This window comes from Anomaloglossus baeobatrachus, chromosome 4 (genome assembly GCF_048569485.1).
Source record: "Anomaloglossus baeobatrachus isolate aAnoBae1 chromosome 4, aAnoBae1.hap1, whole genome shotgun sequence".
NCBI classification, from domain to species: domain Eukaryota; kingdom Metazoa; phylum Chordata; class Amphibia; order Anura; family Aromobatidae; genus Anomaloglossus; species Anomaloglossus baeobatrachus.
Genome location: NC_134356.1, coordinates 218,934,722 through 218,954,403, shown reverse-complemented (window position 1 = coordinate 218,954,403; position 19,682 = coordinate 218,934,722). Strand labels below are relative to the sequence as shown.

Genomic DNA, 19,682 nt, shown 5'->3' with positions numbered 1-19,682 from the left:
TCGAGTCCCTGGGATCCGGCCCATCGCTCGAGCCACAGAGCAGCAGCGGCCGCGGCAGCAGCGGAAGCCGGACCCCGAGCAGTGGGAGAGCGCGGCGTCCCCTCCTCCGCCCGCGACAACTTGGCGTCACGAACAGGATCTTACCGCTCTGCCGTCTGGTAGAGGTGCGTCTTGTTACCGCCGGAGGTGTCCGGCCAGAAAATTTCAGAAGCCGCCATCTTTGGCGCGAAAAGTTCCCGCTCGAGTGTCTCCTCGAGTAGTGGAGGCGCGAAGGCCAAAACCCTGCCCCGATAGAGGAGGAGCCGGAAAAAGGCTAAGGGGGACGAAATGGCGGCTGGACGCATGTAGCCGCGGCTATAAAAGCAGGGACGCCAGGACTCTGCAGCCATCTTGTTCCTGGGAGAAGCCGCCAGCAGCATGTGGATGCCGTCCCGAAGCACCGTAGCCCCCGCGCCGGGAACCGCGGCGTGGGTGGAAATCCGGACCGCGCAGCTCTACCAGAGGCTGCAGGTCAAGATGCAACTCCTCATGGAGGAGTGGGAGACCGACATGGCGGACGTCATAGCGACCGTGCGGAGACGTGAGGAGGAAGCTGCAGAAGGGAGGGTGAGTGACCCACGCCCCGATGCCCTTGAAGGGCTGGTCATCGCGGCTGCGGGACCCGGTCTAAACCCTCTCACCCTGCTGCCTCCCTCGCCACCCGTCCCGGAAGCTGTGACCCCGCCACTAGGCCCGCTGCCACCGCAACCGGTAGCAATACCCAGCATGCCCGCCCCGGCGGGCCGACCTGCAGCCGGAGCCAGTAGCCGCCCGGAGGTGCTGCCGTGGAAAGCCCCGAAGCCCGAACTGGAGGCGCCCCCCGAGAAGTCCCCCGAGCCGGAGCCGATAGCCCGCTCCGTGCCGAAGGCCCAGCAAAGGAAAGCCCCTGTGCCCATCCCCCACACCTCGGCTGAGGTTGCGCCGGGTTGCTGCTGCAAGGCGGCGTCCAAGGCCAAGACGCCGCGGGACCTGCCGCCCAGATCCCTGACAGTGGGCAGCGTCCAAAATGTCCCGTGGGGCCCGACCCGTGCGCCGGAGCTCGCAGCAGCGCCGTACTTGGACAGGGAGCCGGTACCGTTGGGCCTGGAAATTGAGGACAGGGAGAGGAAGAAGGCGGAGTTGGTGGCCCGTGCAATCCGTGAAAAAGAGAATCTCCGTCAAGCAACTTTCCGTGTCCGGGGCCCGTTGTATGAAGGGCAGGTGAGGCGGTTTGATGTCCGCCGGGGCTATGGATTCATTTACGAACCGGGCCTGGAAGCCGAAGTGTTCATAGCCCGGCGGGATGTGAATGCCCATCTCCCGGAGGAGCACCCAGGTCGTAACCTGATGCCGGGCGACTTGGTGCAGTACACCCGGCACTGTGGGGAGAGGGGGTGGTTTGCGCTGGATGCAAAGCTGAGGGGCAGCCAGGAGGCCTGTGTGAGCGCTGCACCCCTTCCCCAAAGTAATGCCGAGGACTCTGAGTAGGGCAGCGGAGCACCGTTGTCACAGTCCCCGTTGGGACCAGCACTGTGTTTGTTTAAAAGTTTAAAAGTTTATGAGAAAATGAAAATGATTACCGAACAGTAACCGGATTGTCTGCATCCGTGATTTGCAACCGGCCGTTGCCGGCACCGTTGTCCCCGTGGGGACCGCTCAAAGTTGCGTAAGGGACTCCTTATGGACAAGCCCGTGAACTTGCAGGGCAACCACAAACGTTAGTGGCTTGTAAATAAAATGTTTGTTACCGCTGCCACCGTACCGCCTCCGGAGAGGCAGATTGGAGGGAGGGCCCGCAGTGGAGCAGGCTGGGGCCCAGCCACCACAGGAACCGGTGGCTACCTTCTGGAGGGGAAGGACAGATCCCACTCGGGTAATTGGTTCAGGACTGGGGTCAAGGGGTGCTGCCTGTTTCTTAGGGGCAGCATCAGGGCCAGGTTACTTGGGTGGGAGAGAGCGGCAGCAGCAACCGTTTAAAATGTTACCGTAACGTTTAAGAAAAAGTGCCTCCCGTTGTGGGATGATGTTAATATAATTGTATGTGTTACCGTTTTCTATCTTTTCAGAAAAAAAAAAAAAAAAGGAAAATAAAACCGGTGTTGGACGGGCAGCCCGAGGATGGTCTGCGTTTTGCTAAGGGGGAATGTGACGCCCTGGGCAAGCCAGGGGTCACAGGTCAAGACACCACCACACACCCCACATTCCCTGCAGGCACACCAAGGTCAGAACACAAATCCTTGTTGCCTTCCTCCAGGGGCTGATGTCCACACCAGGGGGTGGGCCAGGCGGTTGGCTCCGCCCACCGAGGAGTTCACAGCCCTGGAGGCGGGAAAACCAGGCAGTTTAGTTTGAGAGTTGAAGGAAGTGGTAGAGGAGCAAGTGAAAGGAGTGAAGTGAAGGAGAAAGTGACAGCAACAGAGCCTGAAGCTGGTCCGGGTGTGTGCCCCGGACTGAGACAGCAAGGTTGGCAGACGGTGGTGACCGTCTGCAGGAGTGGCCTATTGGAGTCTACCGTAAGGACCGTGGACGGGTGGTGGCCCGGCGGTACCGGACCGGTACACAAAGAAGCCAGCACCATTGGCAGGGGCCTTTCGGATCCCGGCAAGGCTTGGAGTCGCCGTACAATTTGCCAAATCCGTCAGTGAAGGGGACCTCCGGGTCTCCGACCAGCCAAAGTCCCGATTGAAGGCAACCGTCCAACCATATTGGAGAGACACCGCCACCGCCAAGGCACCAGTTTCTCAGGGCCAGCGCCTGCGGGCAAAAGAGGGGCTCCTCCAGCTCATATCCAAGCTGGGGAGCGGGTTACCGGTGGGAATCCATCGCTACCAACAACCGTATCTAGGTGCAGGGAAGAGACAGTCACCGCTAACTTGCAGGGAACATCTACACCGCAGCCGTCCGAGGGACCCGTCCAACCAGCCGTTTGTTTACCGTGAACTGTGTCTTCATCCTTGGGCTGAGTGAGTACCTCCGTGCCGTGCGGCACAGCGCTGCCCCTGCGTCCCTGCACCTCCACAGGCCCCTTAACCCGCCTGTCAACCATCCTAACTCCCCATCATCGGGCCCCGGGACCACCAACCCCCCTACCCAGGGGAGGGCCAACATCTAGCTGCTCCATACCACAACTCCCGGGATCCCCATACAGAGCAGCGGTGGTGTCCACACAATCACCACAACCGTGGGTAGCGTCACGGACAATAAATCCCCAAAACCAAACATCCCCTTTTCACTCACGGGCGAGGAGCGCCGCTCGAGTCCCCGGGATCCGGCCCATCGCTCGAGCCACCGAGCAGCAGCGGCCGCGGCAGCAGCGGCAGCCGGACCCCGAGCAGTGGGAGAGCGTGGCGTCCCCTCCTCCGCCCGCGACACGTACACCCAGCTTCTGAAGATTTTCAGGAGCTGGAGGGGACGTTGTCTCGTGAAAATCTTGTTATCACACTCACAGGGGCATGATAATACGGAAAAAGGACAGACTAGTCTGGAGAAACAACATCCCTACGACTAGTCAAGGCTCTAATTAGCATAGGGACAACAAGGTTTATAAGTCGTTTTTATAAACATTCATATTAGTGAACAGTGTTATACAGGGGTGGTTAGGCAGGGAATATGGGCGACCTGGTCAGGCACCACTGAGTACTGCACCAATGCTGGGTGAGTGCAAACAGGTAATACATAGTGGCCAGGTCTCACACACCTTTGACAGGACCTCTGAGCAGACCCAGGAGGGGGCGTGCCTCCACATCCAATCAAGGGGTGCGGTAGAGAGGCTGGAAGCTAGGTTGCAGCAGCAGTCAGTAAAAGGAGCTGGAGGTAGCCAGTCTGAAGTGGAGACGCAGGAGAGCGGATACGCTTGTCAGACCCTGCACGTGTAGTAAAGTGAACCCCAGCACTCAAATGAAGACAAAAAGAGGAAGTATGCATAAGTGAATTATTGACTGACACACTGCAAAGGGAACCCAACCAGAGCAACAGCACCAACGTTTCGGCATAGAGCCTTTCTCAAGGTTGTTGCATCACTGGTCAGAGTAAGGAAACACGGGTCTCGAAGGACAATCGGAGGTTTTGCAAATAGAGGTAAGGTTCCACACGTTTTGCAGAGTGTGCTCATAGGTGGAGGGGTGACAGGATCACAATGTGAGGTAAATGGACGCCTGCAGTGGAGGTCCGGAGCTGGCACAAATGGCAGGGAGAGTAGCTGCAGCGTATTCTTTATCCCCTAAGCACCTATAGTGTGTGTGGTAGAGTCTGTAATCTCTAAATATTGCCTGCATGTGTAGTGGCTGTTGGCGGGGGAGAACGGTGACCAGAAGTTGGACAGAAAGACGCTAAGGAAGTCAGCTGGTCGTGTACGGAGATCTCTGGTGGCTAGGCACGCATGGGGAACAGGTCCCTAGAGCCAGACATCCATTTAGTGGTCTGCTAAACCTGCCGGTGGGGTGGACAACAAGTCCCACACAAACCAAAACAGAGTCCGAGCATCAGCAGCAACGAGGGGGCCCATAAGGAGGATCGAGCCTGGAGCCATCTTCCTTGGTCCACGCTGCCAGCAAATGGGCCAGAAAGGGGAGAAAAGGCAGCAAGCGACTTCCCTGGATAAATCCCACTTTAAGTCAGGGATTGTCCGAAACAAGAAGTGCTAGGAAGGCGAGCTAACGGTTACCCTCTCTTGGTGTATCTCAGCATCGCCCAGGTACCACTTGAAGCATTTAAAAGGGAGTAAAAACCAGTTGCAAGGCACTTTGGACTGAGACTGAATTATTCTGCGACCTGTTGTTCTACACACATACACCGGAGCCCCTGAAGCCAGCCTCACTCTCGGGAGGCCACACCATACGACTGCAGATTCCATCAGCCCCAGACGCTCGTTAAAACTGCAGTGGCGGTCACCCATAACCCTGACCGCAAACCGAGAGTGGCGTCACGACTCAGATGTAAATAACCGGACATACCTGATGCCAGAGAGGATCCCTCAGAGAAGTCCTTGCGGCGTCCCTGGAGGTGGAGCAGTGTCCCTGAGGCGACCGCCGTGGCGGTGGGTGACTCAAGATCAATGCTGCCGGGTTGGAGGGCATGGGGGACCTGACTGGTTCCCTTTAAATACCTGCTCTCAACTTGAAAAGTCAATCCACTCTGGAGCAAATCTCTACCAAGTATGAACACACACTGTGCAACTTATACAAGAAAAGCTATCAGTTTCTCAGCAAACTAATCATATCTTCATCTTACAGTTTGCTAAAGGCACATTAGAAAATTAAAATGGTTACTTGCTATAGGCATATCTTAAAGGATTTGGACACTCTGGAATGTTTTTGTTCCCTTAAAGGGAACCTGACATCAGAAAATCATTACTATAATTTAGCCCCACGCTCTTGCAGGCAAGTACATGATAATTACAATGGTGTTTGTAGGTAAACTATATGTTTTGTGGTTTTGTTATAATTATAAAATTTAAAACTTCCCTTCGTGAGTGTGAAACCATTAACCAGAGTCATTGGCGGTATTGTATCTTGGCCAAGTCAGTGGGTCCTTGATTGATTGCTCATGGCAGAGGCATTCTTAGCCTGGATCCTGCAAATGTATACGCTGGATTTCAATGATATATATGGTGATGTCACCAAAGTAAATGGGATTTACCAAATTAAAAAAAAATAAAAAAAATAAATAGATGACTGTCCGAATACTATACCGCCCTGATGACTCTGCGTAATGGATTTGCACGCAAACATATAGTTGCCTGCATGGGGTTAGATTGATGGGCGATTGTCTGATGTCAGGCTTCCTTGAAATACATATTTTGGGCTAAACAATTTCTGCAGTTGGGTTGTGTTGATAATTTTGCACCGTTTGCCTTCTATAGCTTGCGTATCTATTCCTTGCCTTCTATAGCTTGCCATCTATACCTTACTATCTATACCTTGCCTTCTATAGCTTGCGTATCTATTCCATGCCTTCTATAGCTTGCGTATCTATACCTTGCCTTCTATAGCTTGCGTATCTATACATTGCCTTCTATAGTTTGCGTATCTATACCTTGCCTTCTATAGCTTGCGTATCTATACCTTGCCTTCTATAGCTTGCGTATCTATTCCTTGCCTTCTATAGCTTGCGTATCTATTCCTTGCCTTCTATAGCTTGCGTATCTATTCCTTGCCTTCTATAGCTTGCGTATCTATTCCTTCTTGCGTATCAATACCTTGCCTTCTATAGCTTGCGTATCTATACCTTGCCTTCTATAGCTTGCATATCTATACCTTGCCTATCTATACCTTGCCTTCTATAGCTTGCATATCTATACCTTGTCTTCTATAGCTTGCGTATCTATACCTTGCCTTCTATAGCTTGCGTATCTATACCTTGCCTTCTATAGCTTGCGTATCTATACCTTGCCTTCTATAGCTTGCATATCAATACCTTGCCTTCTATAGCTTGCGTATCTATACCTTGCCTTCTATAGCTTGCGTATCTATTCCATGCCTTCTATAGCTTGCGTATCTATTCCATGCCTTCTATAGCTTGCGTATCTATACCTTGCCTTCTATAGCTTGCGTATCTATACCTTGCCTTCTATAGCTTGCGTATCTATACCTTGCCTTCTATAGCTTGAGTATCTATACCATGCCTTCTATAGCTTGCGTATCTATTCCTTGCCTTCTATAGCTTGCGTATCTATTCCTTGCCTTCTATAGCTTACGTATCTATTCCTTGCCTTCCATAGCTTGCGTATCTATTCCTTCTTGCGTATCAATACCTTGCCTTCTATAGCTTGCGTATCTATACCTTGCCTTCTATAGCTTGCATATCTATACCTTGCCTTCTATAGCTTGCGTATCAATACCTTGCCTTCTATAGCTTGCGTATCTATACCTTGCCTTCTATAGCTTGCGTATCTATTCCTTCTTGCGTATCAATACCTTGCCTTCTATAGCTTGCGTATCTATACCTTGCCTTCTATAGCTTGCGTATCTATACCTTGCCTTCTATAGCTTGCGTATATATACCTTGCCTTCTATAGCTTGCGTATCAATACCTTGCCTTCTATAGCTTGCGCATCTATTCCTTGCCTTCTATAGCTTGCGTATCAATACCTTGCCTTCTATAGCTTGCGTATCTATACCTTGCCTTCTATAGCTTGCGTATCAATACCTTGCCTTCTATAGCTTGCGTATCTATACCTTGCCTTCTATAGCTTGCGTATCAATACCTTGCCTTCTATAGCTTGCGTATCTATACCTTGCCTTCTATAGCTTGCGTATCTATACCTTGCCTTCTATAAATGCGTATCTATTCTTTGCCTTCTATAGCTTGCATATCTATTCCTTGCCTTCTATAGCTTTGCCTTCTGCGTTGCGTATTGTTGGCATAGAAAGAGTTAACTGAGGTTCTATCAGCGAGCTTGTTCTAATGCTAGCGTTTAAAACTCTTCTCTTTATTCTTCTGTATAAATTAACATATCTACAATTAAATACGGAAGAAAAATTGTGATGTCAGGCTCTTTTACCAGTTTCAAAGAAGACTGTTCAATTCCTTGGGAAGTACAGTACACAATTTAGAGTAAAACCACAAAATCACAACTCTTGAGACGTTACAAATAAAAAACAAAAATCAATTTATTTTCATCTGAATTATTCACATTCCAAATTTTGAACATGTTAAAAAAATAAATCACAAAAATACATAATAAGCCACACAATGTGCGACATTTGTCATTGTGTAGGCAAGTCTTTTTGTAGTCGTGGTCACTAAAATGCACAGTAACAGACATTAACATTTACTAGGTCTTATATAAACAGCACCATGTTCCCCTCTTCAGGAAATAGGTTTGTTATTGAGGAGGTTGGCCAGAACCTCAGGTTTTTCAATAATCCACTAAAATGACACAATTAGAAATTTGTTGACAGAGGACCCATCAGCTGTCCCGACAGGTCTGCTTTAGCAAATGCATTTTCCATAAATTATTAATCCTGGTACATTGTTTTTTGAGAATTTCCATTATCATACTGTTCTGCTCTTCTTGGAAATAAATGAATAAATAAATAGACAACTGCTTTTAAATGTCTTTTTTGTCAAATCAGGGTTCATCCTACACCTTCTAACACAGTCCATTCAATGATGTGGACTACAACTCTTGGATGGAAAACAAAATAAATTGCCACTTAAAGGGGTTGTCCCGAGGACAAAATACATTTTAATCAAATGTTGCTGTGCTGAAATAATCTTATACATGTGCCCCTGTTATGTACTGTGTAATTGCCGTGTCTGACTGTACAGGGACATGGTGTGATCATATCAAAGCTACTGGGCAGGGGAGGAAGTAAAGAGTACAGGACAGCATGGGACCGGATCCGATTCTTTTTGGGAGGTAAAACATGTCCATGCCTTTGTTAAAGCAATGTTTTACCTCAAAGACAGATTTAGGATCCCATGCTGTAATGTCTGAATACTTTTTACACTTCCTCCCTGGTCCAGCAGATGTGGTACGATCAGACCATCTTCCTGTAAGGTCAGACACGGCCATTACACAGTACAGAGCAGAGACACATATACAAAATTATAATCGCAGCACAGGAACATTTTTTTTTTCCCCATCCAATTGTGGAACTTATTTTTATTCCAAGAGCTATTGTTTAAAAGCAAACTTGTTCGTTGGACAACCCCTTTAAGGTTTACGGGGCTTGAATGATTTAGGAGATTAATTTGCAAACATTTGAAGGGGTTAGTCACTAACAAAAAAAAAAAAAGTACGCTTTGTTTTCCTGGACTTATTAATATGCGTGCATTACATGTTCTCCTCCAATACTTGTTAGTCTTGTCCACAAAATGGTATCTGATGGACGCACATGTCACCAGACTTGCGCCTCCTTCAATGGAAAAAAGACTGGACATGTGAAAGCCATTTTTCTATTAGCGGATAGATGGACTGGTTTGGTCACATGCTTCTCACTCAGCAGCCATTTTGAAAACAAGTGTACTGTGAACAAAGCTGAGGTCCGGTAAGTGCCACAGAATCATGTCTTCACGTCATGAGAACCAAAAGGGGTCTAGAAACCACAGGAATATGGGAGCAATGTCATATTCGGCAGCAGAGAATTCGCCCTAAGAAGTAGGAATCTGATGAGAAATAAGACTGTGTGGACACACTCTATAAAGGGGAATTATGCCAGGCTGTCAATTTATTCACATATTTCTAGTAGGCATAAAACAGAAGCATAGGACTACACCAAGTTCACAGAAAAGCTACTGATGAAGACAATGGTTCACAACGAAAGATATTAAAAAAGGAGCGGGCGGCTCTCCTGGCATATCAAAAACATCCTTAAAACTATCTTCCATTCGATAGAGTGAAAAAAATATAAGAAGTCCAGATACTTTGGCTGTGTCACCAATTTTCACTTACGTCCCTGGTGTTTGGGACATATACCTTTACACTGCTGTGACCGGTCCTGTAGAACCAGTTTGTGAATTGTAGAACACTTTAAGCAGAGCTAAAAAAAGGTTAAGAGGAACCACCTTCCATCAAACAAGCAAACTGTACCTGGTCCTTTTTGACCAGTAAAGCTAGACATCTCAGATCATGATTCGCCACATCAATATTCAACAAGACCAAAGAGTTTATTGGCCCAAACCTCAAATTCCAGCCAATTATTAAATAACATTTGACAGGTTAAAGGTTTAAAAGCTCCTACAAATATAGGTTTGTCTTCACACCTCTAAAAAAAAGCAACATTTCCTAAAGCCTCAATAGACACAATCTGCAGTCATCGATAAAGTGCTGCAAGTAGCCAACACTCAACCAGAGGTTTCCAGCACACCGCTGTTTTCTACTCATGGACTAATCTCCTCCAACAATAGTTGGCACGTCATACCGAAAACTAAAGATCTGATAGGTGATGTCAACATCTGTCAACTTAGGTCACCAACCATGGCTTACTGGCAAAAAAAGGTTTCATGGCCAAATGATAGTGACCCGGAGAAGGATCTGGCGTCTCCGTACCACAAAAGACCGTTTCCTTAGAAAGCAATATTTCCTTCTTTGTGAGATTTATCTCACATCGTCTAAACGAATAAATAAACAGATGATCTCTCCCTATGTCCAGCGCATGTTTAGCTCACAAAATACTGCGTACTCCATTTCATGTGGTCTCAAATGGGTCCATAGTGTCCATCCAAAGTGAGGGGGTAATTGGTGACTGAACAGGAGTAGGTCTAATTTCTAGAATCTGTCTCTCAAGAGCCTGATTGCGATGATACATTTCTAGATAGCTTGTCTGGATCTCCTTCTGGTACCTTAGCACTTTATCTTTTTCCTCTTTCCATATTTTCCTTTCATTCTCAAAATTCAGCATCTGTGCTTCATTCTGACGTCTCTCCAGCATCAATTCGGCCTTCAGTCTCTCTAAATCTGAAGCGTCTGTACACTTGGAGTCATCTAAACTAGAGATATTTCCTTGCGTGCTTGTCGGACCTTTTTCCTTGGAAACCTCCAAAGCCTGAAGACGAACTCTTAAGTCTGTAGACTCTCTGTCTTTCTCTCTTGCCATTGCTGTTGCTTCTCGAAGTTGCGTCTTCATCAAGAATACTTCACCCATCTTTTGTGTAATCTCAGCTTGACAGTCTCTAAGCTTTTGTTTCAGGAGAGAAATCTCACCAGCCTTCTGAGAAATCTACAAAATGAAATGAACAAGAATTATTAAGTGTATTGGTAGAAGTTCAAAAATATTTCTAGTAACTAGAATATAGAAAAGTGTCTCTCTCTGTGAAGGATCCTTTCTGGTTAGATGCCCTCTAGGCGTTCGTGTCACACAGTTGGAAGGTCGCAGGTTTCACACAAGTTATACGGTGCACAGGCCTTTCTAAGGATGTACAGAGAAATTTTAGGATGAAATTAGATAATATTTTAACCCAGGGACTGAAGAGTATATGGACCTTTTGAGGTCTAATAAAGTGGCTGTAATGGAATCTCCTTACTACTTCGGAGGTGGAAATCAGCCCCTCCTTATCTGTAGGGCCCCTGGGCAGCTGCACCAATGGAAAGTCTGCCTCTGTTTTTACCCCTTCCGGACCCAGCTACTGTTCACCTTTCTGACCAGGCTAGATTTTTTAAAAATTTGACGTGTCATTTAATATGGTCATAATTTTAGAATGCTTCTTCCAAGCCCAGCAATTCTGAGAATTTTTTTTCATAACACATTGTACTTTACTTGTACTTTTATGTTAGTGGTAAATGTGGGTCAATATATGATATATGAAAATAAATTTGCCAAACATTTTGAAAAATTAGCAAATTTTCAAACTCTGAATTTGCATGTCTTTAAACAAGATCATACCATGTAAAATAGTTAGAAAAATAAATACCATTTCCCACATGTCTACTTTACATCAGCAGTATTTTTGATACATCCTGGTTTTTTTTTCTTTTAGGTTATTAGAAGGCTTAAAAAATTAGCAGCAATTTTTCATCAATATTAACAGTGTAATTATCTGCCAGGAGATGCAGAAATTTCTGGAGCCAAATGCGCAACGCACACACACAGCCTAATCTGGTAATCCGAAAGAGTTCACCTGAGGTCACACCTGAGGTACTGTGGGAACCAACAGCTGTGACCTTAGTTGAACTCAATGATGTCACCGCTCTTACAGCTGCGGCTCCATCAGTGTGTCCCGCCGGCCCAAGTGATCGGTCACGTTTTCTAATGTAACCACGCACTGCACTCTCTGTCATGCACACTACACCAGTTTGAAGCCGGGATGCATACACCCAACTTCATAGTGCGCATGACCGGACGTCCGGGAACTTCCGATCATGCACACAGACGAAAACCAGTATCGGCCGCGGTGACATTTCGTTGATCAACCATGCCTATGATGCTGCACGTTCATTAGCATGTTAGCACGCCCACAGGGTCAAGCTTAGGCGGGCTGACTAGTCAAGGGAACTAACGCCCTTGTGACAAGTTCCTGCGCTCATTAGCATATCCAAGGATCTTTAGAAATACTTTTTCTAAAGATCTCTATGTTGGTTACTACAGGCTGACACTGCTAGGCAGGGATTAGCAATATGCATCCAGAACCGTTCTAGATTCTTAGTGCATACAGGACCTGACAGGTTCCCTTTAAACATGTTGGTATGGTCTACAATCTATGGTGAGGTCCAGGCGTCTCTAAATTCAGATTAATGATGCCCCCATAGAAAATGATTGGAAACTATGGAATAAAGGACAGATCTATATGGTTTTTCTGTCTTCCTGAATGGTTTCTATAACTTTTGACAGTAGCAGTTAATAAAGAGCACAAGTGGCACCAATGATATGCCAAGATAAGTGGAGGTTGACATTATGATTTTTATCACTGTTACCTGGCTCTAAAGGTCCAGTCACACTAAACAACTTACCAGCGATCCCAACAACGATAGGGATCGCTGGTAAGTTGCAAGGAGGTTGCTGGTGAGATGTCACACTGCGACGCTCCAGCGATCCCACCAGCAACCTGACCTGGCAGGGATCGCTGGAGCGTCGCTACACGAGTTGCTGGTGAGCTCACCAGCAACCAGTGACCAACCCCCAGCGCCGCGTGGAAGATGCTGCGCTTGGTAACTAAGGTAAATATCGGGTAACCAACCCGATATTTACCTTGGTTACCAGCGCACGCAGCTACACGTGCAGAGAGCAGGGAGCAGCGCACACCGCTTAGCGCTGGCTCCCTGCTCTCCTAGCTACAGCACACATCGGGTTAATTAACCCGGTGTGCTGCAGCTACATGTGCACAGAGCAGGGAGCAGCGCACAATGCTTAGCGCTGGCTCCTTGCTCTCCTAGCTACAGCACACATCGGGTTAATTAACCCGATGTGTCCTGCAGCTACATGTGCAGAGAGCAGGAGCCGGCACAAACAGTGAGAGCGGCGGAGGCTGGTAACAAAGGTAAATATCGGGTAACCAAGGACAGGGCTTCTTGGCTACCCGATGTTTACTGTGGTTACCAGCCTCCGCAGAAGCCGGCTCCTGCTGCCTGCACATTTAGTTGTTGCTCTGTCGCTGTCACACACAGCGATCTGTGCTTCACAGCAGGACAGCAACAACTAAAAAATGGCCCAGGACATTCAGCAACAACCAACTACCTCACAGCAGGGGCCAGGTTGTTGCTGGATGTCACACACAGCAACATCGCTAGCAACATCACTGCTACGTCACAAAAGTTGTTCGTTAGCAGCGATGTTGCTAGCGATGTTGCTTGGTGTGACGGGGCCTTTAGGCTAGCATGATGTAACAGGAGCTTGGCTTAATAGAACTAGACTTTGCACCACAAAGAACATAATTGTCCCAATAGTGACCCAGCCCTTCCCTAAAAACCATTAAAAATTAACCTTTATTCTAATCGTATAACCTATGTGAATATACAGTCAAGCATCAATAAGATTTAAAACTATTCTCTGTTGTCCAGAATTTGAGGCTTAAAATATTTATGAAAATCACTGACTTAGTTATTCTTTTTTAAATCAGATACATTTTTATTGCATTTTAAAACTTTCATAAATATAACAACAAATTGTGAGGGTAGTCCTCACACATACCTCACCTCCCCTCCCCCCCACCCTCTTCCGGTCGACAGTCTCACCCCTCTACTCTCTGCATCCCTCTTTATTCACATAATGACCTGCCCTCCTTATTTCTCAGCCACTGCTATCTTTCCTTTCCTACCTATAGTCTAAATATCCTATCTTTCAGTAGATCAAATGACGCTAATCCTGGAAAGTCCAGCCACTTGCTCCAGATCTTCTCCTATTGAGTTCTCCTTCCCCTTTTAATATAAACATTTTTCTCCATATAAATAATATAATTCACTTTTTGAACAAATTCCTTACGTGTCGGTGCTTTTACTGACTTATTCAGTAGGCTAAAGAAGAGCTAGTCGACACTACCATCAGCAAACTATAGTGGCCAAGGGGAAACCTTTGTCAGCCCTATTTGTCAACCACCACAACATATATTACCGCTTCTTTATACTTCTGTACACATTGAACATAAAACAGCTAAACCTGACCACATGCTATTGACCAAACATTCGCTTAGCCGATAGCTTTTCTTCCCACCTTCACCATAACCATGCTCCTTCCACTTAGGATTCTGCTAAATTAGTAAAAAAAAAAAAAATGCCAAACCTGCCATATGCTACAGCTTTTCCATGGGAACAATGTCTAACCCTTTCCCTCCTTCGTTTATATAAATTCTTTTGTACCCGATTTGAAATTATATTATAATATTATAATAATATATATATATGTATATATATATATATATATATATATATATATATATATATATATATATATATATACACACACACATACACACATACATACATACATACATACATACATACATACATATATATATATATGTGTATATATATATATATATATATATATATATATATATATATATATATATATGTGTATATATATATATATATATATATATATATATATATATATATATGTGTATATATATATATATATATATATATATATATATATATATATATATATATATATATATATATATATATATATATATATATATATATATATATATATATATGTATATATACACACACACATATACATACATATACATACACACACACACACACACACACACACACACACACACACACACACACACACACACACACACACATACACATATTATATATATATATATATATATATATATATATATATATATATATATATATATACACATACACACACACACACATACACATACATACATACATATACATATACACATACATACACATATATATACACACACACATACACACACACACACACACTATATGCAGCAACCCAATAGCTTGATACTATCAAGATATAAAGGCAGAGAGGACTCTGATGGACCTATCTAGGGTTGTACAAGATCAATCTTCCTACAGAGCATTCATCCATCAAGTCACCATGGCTCGAGATAGAGCTAAAAGCTGTTAAAAATCAGGTACAAAAGAAAATGTTAATAATGAATAATAGAGACAATATGATTATAATATTACGTCACAATAAATTCTCCTACCTCCCATTTTGACTCTTCAAGTTTCGGACTAAGGTTTTCAGCCTGGGTCGGCTGTTTTTGTCTTAACTGCTCACACTCCGATTTCACAGAGCCGAGTTCCTCATGAAGACGCTTTTTCTCCTGCTGGACTTTATAAAGTTGTAGCTGTAAGGCTCGTTGGCCGCGCAGTGCCTGCTGAGAGATTTGCTGCAGCTTGGCTATGTACATCTGTTTTAATTCATCAAGTTCTTCCATCCAAAGACGACGCTTGTCTTCAAATACCTGCAATGTAGGTAGATTGATATCAGGACGTTTATTAATATAGCTTGCATATACACATTTATAAAACATAAACCTGCGTGAAATCATAGAAAAACTCATCAACTATGGCCAATATTGAGGCAAGGGTGAAAGTGGTATTTATCTATCGCAGCAGATTGATGGATAGGCCAAATAAAAACGCAGGCTATTCCTCAAGGTGTGAATGAGCCCTCAGATTAATGTGGTCACCTCTTAAAACAATGGTCAAAATGATGCACTGCTCTTGCATATACAGTCTGACAGTGGATGACTGCTGAAGATGCAGTATGCAGGCTACATAATATTCAACAGATCAAGTATTCTGAAACGTTCATTCTCAAGCAGCCCTCTGACTCACCTGAGTAAAAGGATCATCTTTGTCACTTGTACTCCTTCGGAGCTGTCTTAGCTCCATACCCTTTTCATTTAGCCTTTCTTCCAGCTGACGGGCTACATCTTCTACAGACTGAGAGTACTCATATGGAGGAGGAGGTTCCCCAGAACATTGTAGACGACTCAAAGTTGCCATACTCTTGCAGGATAGCGGCTTCTTCTCTCCAGATACCATATCTCGTACCCCTCTGGATGCTCTGTCTAATGACCCACCAATATGATTAATATGTCCAGTGGAAGCACTGATCTGACCACGTGCAACACTAAACCCTGGACTATAAGTGTTGTAGCTGTTGATGGAGTTTTGCCTGGAATCAGACAAGCTCTCATTCTCTTCATTTTCACTATCCTGCTGGTTTATATGATGAATGTTGTTTGACTTGAGTGGCCCACGACGAGGAGGACTGTTCAGGCTGCCTAATGTGTTCAGGCTGCCATTGCTTTTGGATAACTTCTGCCCACCTGAGGAACATAAACTCTGCGTGGACACAAAGTTCTTAGCATTTGAAGGCTTCAATGCAGATTGCCCAAAGCGAGACTGAAAAAACAAAAATGTATAAGCTTCAGGTTGAAGTTATGACAATTGTAATGACTGTCTTACTCTATGACTATATAAACATTTCCTACCCAACATCATGTCCTAGTTTTGTAATGCTAATTATTAAAAGGTTTTTTTTTATATTATCTTATGCACTATATTATGGGAGTGGCTATGCTGATTTAAAGGGAATCTGTCAGGTGATTTTGTAGTACAATAATAATGTTATCTTTTAATAGGGCTTAAGGAACCTTTCAGAATCAGTAACGTTTATAGCTTTTCCTCTTCTTGTTATCTTGTTGAAAGCTCTGCAGAATTCACTATTATGTAGTAACTACTCAAGCATATGTAAATACAAACTACATATCACTGCTTCCTCCAACCTCCTCTGAGTGCTGGCATCAGTGTTTTGCACTACTGCCCTCAACCATACTCCCTCCCACCTCTCAGCAGTGATAGTGACCACACTGGAAGGTGGGAGCAGTGAATATGCAAATTGTATTTACATACACTTGACTAGGGTGCAGGAGACACTGAACTTTTCAGAGCTTACAACAAGATAACTGGATAACCGAACTATAAAACGTAGGGGTGCTTCACACACAGCGAGCTGATCCTGAAAGGTCTCCTTAAGCCCTATTTAAGGAGAACATTAGTATTGTACTACAAAAATCACTTGAATGGTTCCCTGTAATTATTTCATTATAGCTCACGCTCACAATCACAATCATGTAAATAAAATAGTGTAAAAAATAAATCAGAAAATAAAAATAAAAAATTATTAATTCAGCATGCTTGTGACCATATTCAGGAACATAACATAGTATAACTAAATTATAAATATATATTTTATATTACAAAAATAGAACAAAAAACAGTCGCACTCTGCAATAACCCAAAAATACACTATCTAATGAAGAAATTGGAGGTATTTAGAATATTAAAATGGCCATTATCATACTAGCCCACCACCACTCTACGGCACCCTCCTTTGCTGGGTCCTACGCTACACTGCATCTTTCTGGGCTTCTTAAAAACCTACACAAGATCAGCAGGTGACCACAAGAGGCTAATGAACATGGCGGGGGTTGGAGTGCAGAGCCAGTCAGACAGGGCATCACTCCACATTAAATATAAGGAAAAAAGAATGAAATCAGGGTTTCCCAGCCGGTCCACATTGGGAGGTGCTGCCAGTCCAGTTTGAAGCCAGGCAAGTACCGGCATGGAATATAATATAATATAATATAATATAATATATTTATAAAAAAATGTGTGTATATGTGTTTATATGTGTTTGTGTAATATATATATATATATATATATATTTATTTATTTATTACACACACACAGTTCTACCAGCAGAACATCAAACAGAAGAAAGAACTAATCGGTAAAGGATACATCCCCCAACCTCATTATCTAATAGCATAATTTAGGGTTGCTTCCGCATCTTGACATGTCCGTGGATCTTTAAAGTGTCCCATTAATTCCTGTATATTTTCACTGATTATACTCCTGATTATAGTCCTTATTAGCAATAAAATGCTAATCAGTGAAAATATACAGGAATAAAATATGAGGGGGCCAAATACCACTTTTTCAGTTCTAAAAAAGACAGGATTAGGAGCAGAGGAGTGACAGTAAGCAGGTCTCCTCCATTAGTGTAGCACACCACTTTTATGCTTTAAATATGTTATACATATACTTAAAATGGCAGGAATGGAAAGCCAGAAAGACAATTCAATATTAAAGACTGAACTGAATTAGTCTGTGTGAAATTAGAGGCAATTACCTTTTCAAAACGTCCCCTTTCTGGAAGCGAGCTTTTGCTAAAGTCTGTCCCTCGGCGCTCTTTGTGGTACAGAACTGGATAGTCATTCTCTCCGCCATCCACGCTTCGTTCTCTGCGGAATACCAGCCCTGAGGACAGCTTCTTGCCAGTTTTGCCTTCTTTCTTTGTGATACTCAGATAGTTGAGCAGCTCTCGTTGATTTAGACCCTTCTTGAAGATATTTCCAGGGTTGTGTGAATCCGAGAGAGGCTTGAAGTCTAAGTTAATGTCATCTGCGGAGAACTCATGTTTCTCTATCAGGCTGCTCACACTACCCATGTTGCACCTGTAAGAAACGTCTGAGTTGAAAGATCGGAGATGATGGTTCCTAGCGTCACAGGACAGGCTGAACGTTTGTGCAGCTGCCATGGAGAATTAACAAATGTCTTGACGATTCTGTAAAAAGAAATGTACTTTGTTAGCCAGAAGTTTGCAGCACTTGTCGTTTCTATTTATAGCAGTGATTGTAGTGGCACCGGTCACTTAATATGATATACTGATCATGGATGGATCAAGTTGTGGAAGTTGCATAGTATTGCGTATAAATACTCTTCTGAGCTAAAATAGAACAACGCTAGGACTGATCCCTGTTTAACCCCCACAGATCTTCCAGCCTCTACAGATCCATCTCATTGACACTGAAAACCATAAAATTTTACCGATGAATTTCAAACCCTTGACTTTTTAAGAAACTGAAGTTTAATTGGTCTGAATTAGAACTCTTAGTAGTTAAAAAACCTAGAGCTAAAACATAACCATGCATATCATTTTTTGATCAGTTCAGCTGATCAGTCCATCAGATCATTTTTACAAGTGACCTAGCCGCTAGTATGCCAGATTTAAAGGGAACCGGTCACCAGGATTTTCCTTTAGAAGCTGTGGTCACCACCAGTAAGCTTATATATACAGTATTCTAGTATGCTGTATGTAAGTGCCCAGGCCGCTCTTTAGAATGTAAAAAAGTTTTTTATTATACTCACCTAAGGGGCGGTCCGGTCAATTGGGTGTCTCTGCTCTCGGTCCGGCGCCTCCTCATCTTGTACAATCTTCTTCCTCCTTCCCAGCCCCATGTGGATGAAAAGGCCTATGTCATCCCCACATAGTCCACCATTGCGCTCATGCGTACTTTGATATGCCCGGCCTGTAATGTGCAGGCGCGAGGAAAGGTCAAAGAATGCGCACTTTGATCTGCCCTCAGCTGGGCAAATCAGAGTGCAGAGGAGCACAATGGCAGACTGTGTGGATGACATAGGACGCGTCATTCACACGGGGCTGGGAAGGAGGACAGCGACTGCACAAGATGGAGGTGCCAGTCCGAGAGCAGAAACGCCCATCGGACTGATCCGCCAACTAGGTGAGTATAATAAAGGTCTTTTTTACATTCTACAGAGTGGCCTGGGCTCTTATATACAGTACTAGAAGGTGGCCCGATTCTACGCATCGGGTATTCTAGAATTTACGTATTGTGTAGTTCATGTATGATTTTTGTTATATATATAGATGTTGTTGTGTGTAGTTACCAAGTGTTTGTGTAGG

The 19,682-nt window shown here is 44.4% G+C and overlaps 1 protein-coding gene across 3 annotated transcripts in view; it reads right to left on the bottom strand.

Annotated features, from left to right (window-relative positions):
- Window positions 1-7,610: 7,610 nt before the first annotated feature.
- N4BP3 (NEDD4 binding protein 3) overlaps window positions 7,611-19,682 on the bottom strand; it is a 64,730-nt gene continuing 52,658 nt past the window's right edge. For all 3 annotated transcript variants that reach the window (XM_075342374.1, XM_075342372.1, XM_075342375.1), the window contains 4 exons: window positions 18,108-18,542; window positions 15,743-16,315; window positions 15,106-15,366; window positions 7,611-10,682 (listed from right to left, as the gene is read on the bottom strand). In XM_075342374.1, the coding sequence (XP_075198489.1) occupies window positions 10,152-10,682; window positions 15,106-15,366; window positions 15,743-16,315; window positions 18,108-18,515 (1,773 nt within the window). In that variant the 5' untranslated portion in view covers window positions 18,516-18,542 and the 3' untranslated portion in view covers window positions 7,611-10,151. The remainder of the gene's footprint in view (window positions 10,683-15,105; window positions 15,367-15,742; window positions 16,316-18,107; window positions 18,543-19,682) is intronic.